Raw genomic sequence first — 5,474 nt, forward strand, 5'->3', positions numbered from 1 at the left:
TTTTAAATCACCATGACTGATTTTACTATGATTCACATAAACTGAATAACAACTATAGATACTGAAATATCCCTAAATTCAAACTGTGAATCTATAAAATACATTTTCCCTATTCAAACCTGTGCAATTCCTTTATTGAGACTAACATATACAAACCTGAGTAGTCACTTTCACAAAATGTGATTCATGCCAGAAAGCTTTGCGGGATGCTTTCTAGATCACAGTCCTAACAGGCCCGTGAAGAGGACGATTTTATCTTGTAATGAGTGAAACACTCTAGTGATCCCAATTCCTGATAATGATCTGCAGGTATCTGGTGAGGCTGGTGATAAAATCAGGAAGGGATGCTGCTTTCCCAAGTCTGGGACTTGGGTCACCAGAGTGAGAACAGCCTGTCTTCTGGGGTGAAGCTCCAGTGGGCCACATGAGCGTTCTCTGCCTCAAGCTGACCGCTGGAATGGGAGGGTGACAAGTCAGCTGTGCCCTGAGGCCACCTGGAAGTCCTTTGGCTGTTAAAGGCTGGCCAATGGCAACAGAGACAGCGGCAGAGGATAAGATGAGCCTTTCTACCCTCTTGTCCAGCTCCCCAAAGCGTTCAGTGTGACGTGATTGTAAACAGAGACCACTCCAGTGCTGTGTGCCCACCACAGTTGGGACTCCCATTTCTTCCATATCCCCTCCCACCCTCCCCACTTTATGTACAATACATTCACCACCAACAAAAATTATTTTAAAAGGCAACATGAAAATTCTGTAAACTGGACCCAGCTCCAAAAACATTAATACTACAAGTAGTCCCTTCCCCGAAGATATACCTGAGATTAGCTGCTCATGAAAAGTTAAAAGCACCACTCCATTCCCACTAGCCCCCGCTCCCCAAGCACAATGTGATTTCCCTGAACAAGTCCCAAGATTTGGAGAAGTCAGCGTGGACTCCAAGTCCATTTGTTCTTCCTGATGGTGTCAGCCAGTGCAAGTGGCCTGCTGGCATGGGACAGCTGCAAGTCATTGGTGGAGTGTGCTTCCAAGGCCAGAGAGTGGCTCCAGTTCCTGGTGGCATAGTGTGATTCATGTGAAGGTGTGGAGTAGGGTGACAGGAGTGGAGTTGGGAAAGGTCATCCCAAATCCTCCATGTGCTGTTTTCTTCATATGCAGCTTTTCCATTCCCTTGGGGGCTATTTCCTCCTTGAACTAGCTCTGAGGAAAACACAGAATAAATTTTATTTTATTTATTCTTTTGGCAGAACCAGGGATTGAACTCAGGCCCTTGCATTTGCCAAGGAAGAGCTTATTCCACTGAGCCATTTCCTCAGCCCCTAAATTTTATTTTATTTTATTTATTTTTTTTTTGTGGAACCAGGGATTGAACTCAGGCCCTTGCACTTGCCAGGGAAGTGCTTATTCCACTGAGCCATCTCTCCAGCCCCAATTTTATTTTTTTTAAAAAAGAAAAAAATTATATCAAAGGGAGCTGAAGATGCAGCTCAGTTATAAGAATGCATGCCCTAGCAAGCATGAAGCCCTGGGTGCCATCGCTAATACAAAAATTAAGGCAAAAAGCAGGACATGTGCCCACCTACACGGCCAGTTTATTCCTGGAAGAGGGTAGACTTCAGAGACAGACTCTAACCCAGTGATGGTGGCCCTTCTGGAGACAAATGCCCGAAGTACAATCCCAGGCCCACTTATCACAGAGTGCCAACACAGCAATTAAACTGACTACTAAGGTTTTAGTGTAACAACAACAAAAAGACCTTACAAATTTAACATCTTTTGTCTTAAAAAAAACCCCATAGGCTTGCCACCACTGCACCCAGCCACTTAAGAGATGTAGGACTTTTTGCTTATTAGGAAATGCTGCTGCTGCTGCTCATGGTGCAATCTATGGGGTCAAGGAAAGGACTGCATGAATCACTCTGTCCAGCAGCCTCAGCACAGTACCTGGCAGAGGGGCAGCTCTCAAAGGTAGCTACTGTGACCTCAAAACTGACTGACTCAACGCTCAAATCAACAGGTGAGGGGGGTAAAACAGACCAGGACTGTGGCAAAAGAAAGGTAGGCAGGCAGCTTGGAGAGGTTATCGTGTCAAAAATAAGAAAAAAAGCTAGGTGGAGAACAGTAAAGCTCCCTCTGAGGCCTTTGCAGTGGTCTCTCCTGGTGTGGAGCATGGTGACAGGGCCTCACGGTCTGCTTTCATCTGTGTGCCTGCAGGACCTCAAGTACTGTTCAGGAAAAGTTCCTGCAATAGCAGAATACCTTATCACATCCTACCAGGGCTGGAGGTGAAGCTCAGTGGCAGAGCACTTGCCTGGCACGTGCACCCTGGTGCAAGCAAATGAGCTTTTCTCAGCACATCAAGGTGGTCCTGGTCACGTGGAGAGTCCTTATCTGAATTCTCTAAGATTCAAAACTTTTTATGTTGTTACTGTTGTTAAGACAACATTCAAAAAGGTTATTCTGGAGTGTTTCAGACTTTTAGATTAGGTATGCAGATTAGGCAAAGTCTATGCAAAATATTCCAAAATCTAAAAATTTTTGAAATCTGAAACATTTTGGGGTCCCAGTCTTCAAAGAATTGCTACTCAAACTCTGGTTTAAGTCCTACATATTGGGAGTGGGGGTGCTGGGGAGATGACTCAGTAGAATAAGCACTTGCCTGGCAAGCACAAGGGCCTGAATTCCGCAAAAAAACAAAAACAAAAACAAAACAAAAAAAAAAAAGTCCTACACATGGGGCTGGCAAGATAGCTCAGTGGTCTAAAGCGCCTGGTTAAGCAAGCTTAGGCAGGTGCCAGGGACTGCGGTTCAATCCAAAGCACCACATGCCTCAGCAACCCTACCCTCACAGTGGGCTGAGCTGGCAAAAAAAAAAAAGACCTAAGTCCTGCACATGGAGGAATAAGAAAAGCTCTAATCTTTCTGTAATTCTTACCTGATCCAGAGGAAGTGTTGGGGGCTTATGTGGGGGCAGCTGCTCTGGTGATGCCACTGGTGCTGGGGTCTTTGGGAACGAGGGCACAGACTGGACTGGATGCACGGGCATGCTACAGTCAGAAGAAAGAACAGGTAACAATTAATAAAGACATACTCCTTATAAAAGAAAACATTTTAAACATGAAGACTCTGTCTTTATTGTCCAGGTGACACAACCTGCAATGATCAGGAAGGCGACAACATGACTTTATGTGCTTTCTGGTGTGATGCAGGAGGAAGCACCTAAGTGTGAGGAAGCAATGAGACAAACCTATGATCTGGGGCACTCTGCAGGAGGACTCGCCTACTCTTTGAAAAACAAAAGAAATTCAGGACCACTGTTATAAACTAAGGAGGGTAAACAGAAATAACCAAAACCAAATTCATGAGCCTGTGGTACAGGTCAGAAACAAATCAAAGGAAAAAACCATCTCACTAAGAGATGTTGGAGGGACAACCAGGGAAATTTAAATTACGACTACATATTAGAGACTGCAGTGTTAACTTGGTTATGCTAGCAGTTCTGAGACTGTGTACAGGACTATCCTCTCATTCTTACAAGATGCATGCTGGGGCATTTAGGGATTAAGACACACTGGGGCATTTAGGGATGAAGACTCATGATTGCAATATGAGTGGTTTATGAAAAAAGTAAATAAAATACACACATATTCAGAGACGTATAAAGCAACTATGGCGCTGGGTATGATGGTGCACGTCTGTAATACCAGCAATCAGGAGGCTGAGGCAGTAAGACTGCCAGGAGTCTGAGGCTAGCCTCAACTGCATAATGAAACCCTGTCTCAAAAAGATCTTCCTTCAAAAAAGCAAATATGGCAGTACTTTAGTTAGGGGAAGATAAAATGACAGTGAGGAGAGGCACAAAGGATTTTAAATTGAAGGGTACTCATTTAATGCTTAGGTAATGACCATTTCGCACGTCAGGCAAGTGCTCTACCCACAATCTCTTATATTCTCTTTAATTTGAGGCTGTATCACTAAGGAGCCCAGACTAGCCTTAAACTTGTGATCCTTCTACCTCAGCTTCCTGAGCACCAAGGATTACATACATGACCACAGCTAGCTGAACTAAAATGTATTTGGTATAGGGCCTCACTATGCAGCTCGGACTTAACAGTGATCCTCCTGTTTTCAGCCTCCCAAGTGCTGAAATTATAGGCTTACGCCGCCATGCCTGGTCTTGGAGGTCAGCTCAGCACGCCTGGGGAGCAGGGCCGGTACGGCATGTGGTGCCAGGGACCAAACCCCAGTCCCTGTGCTTGCCTAAATAGGCACTTAGTCCACTGAGCTATCTCACAGGCCCTGAACTTTTTTTTTTTGAGACAGGGTCTTGTTATGTAGTTCAGCTGACCTAGAACTATGTCACCTAGGCTGGACTTGAAATCATGGCAATCCTTGTACTCAGACTTCCAAGTGAACATCTTCTATACATTATTAACTTGAAAATTTCCTGGATGGCACATCATTTTACTGTGTCTCTTTTTAGGGTGTCTGTGCTGGGACAAGGAAAGCTCTGTACATGTTAGAAAGCATTGGGTCTACGTTGAGAATTCTAGGATTTTTTTTTTTTTTTTTTTTTTTTTTTTGCTCTGAATGCCTTCAGGGCAGGTTTGGCTGGCCAGAGTTGTGGGGATCGAACCACAGCCACCTGAGCCCGACTGCTTTGTTGAAGAAGCCACTTAAAGAACTGAGCTAGGGCCAGGCCCCCAAGAATTCTAATTATATGAATATAAGTTTCTTGGTTTTGACATAGTGAACTATTATGACTGATCTGTAAATTCTTCATTTTTATTTTGGAAAGTTTTTATTGTTATATTCATTTAGGTTTATAAATAATTTATTTTAAATTTGCAACCTATTAAAAAAATTAAAAAAAAAAAAAAAAAAAAAGAAAGAAAGAAAGCATTGGGGCCAGGGAGATGGCTCAGTGGAGTAAGCGCTTCTCTGGCAAGTGCAGAGGCGAGTTCAATCCCTGGTTCCACCAAAAAAAAAAAAGCATTGGGTGACCCAGCCCTCCTGATTCTTAAAAACACGACTATGAACCTATACATGGGAGAAGTTTTTCACTTTATTTGTGGACAGATCTAATTTTTTCACCCAATGATCAGGGACAAAAACAGATGAAGAGTACTGAACTTCAGTTTCACATTTTCTACTTTCTAGGTTAGGCCCATTGGACCTTGGCCAGTGTCGATATAACTCAGCATAAACTTTTTTTTTCTTTCAATAAGCAGACTATATTTACTGGGAGAAAGCAAGCTCCTGTCTGAAAGAGGGATGAAGGGGGGCCCTGAGTGGGTGGTCCCCCTCAGCAGAAACTATTAACAGCCTCTGCCAATAGAAGCCAAATTGTGGCGATCAAGTTTCCACTGTCAAAATCCAACCAATCGGGGCTGGAGAGATGGCTCAGTGGTCTAAAGCACCTACTTGGAACAAGCTTGGCAAAGCACAGGGACCACGGTTCGATCCCCCAGCACCAC

The 5,474-nt window shown here is 43.9% G+C and overlaps 1 protein-coding gene across 3 annotated transcripts in view; it reads right to left on the minus strand.

Annotated features, from left to right (window-relative positions):
- Positions 1-716: 716 nt before the first annotated feature.
- The window catches only part of LOC101569108 (cat eye syndrome critical region protein 2), a 164,211-nt gene continuing 159,453 nt past the window's right edge, over positions 717-5,474 (minus strand). For all 3 annotated transcript variants that reach the window (XM_023723981.1, XM_023723980.1, XM_023723982.1), the window contains 2 exons: positions 2,933-3,044; positions 717-1,197 (listed from right to left, as the gene is read on the minus strand). In XM_023723981.1, coding sequence (XP_023579749.1) covers positions 1,192-1,197; positions 2,933-3,044 — 118 coding nt within the window. In that variant the 3' untranslated portion in view covers positions 717-1,191. The remainder of the gene's footprint in view (positions 1,198-2,932; positions 3,045-5,474) is intronic.

This window comes from Octodon degus, unplaced genomic scaffold (assembly GCF_000260255.1).
Source record: "Octodon degus isolate 3935 unplaced genomic scaffold, OctDeg1.0 scaffold00104, whole genome shotgun sequence".
NCBI classification, from domain to species: domain Eukaryota; kingdom Metazoa; phylum Chordata; class Mammalia; order Rodentia; family Octodontidae; genus Octodon; species Octodon degus.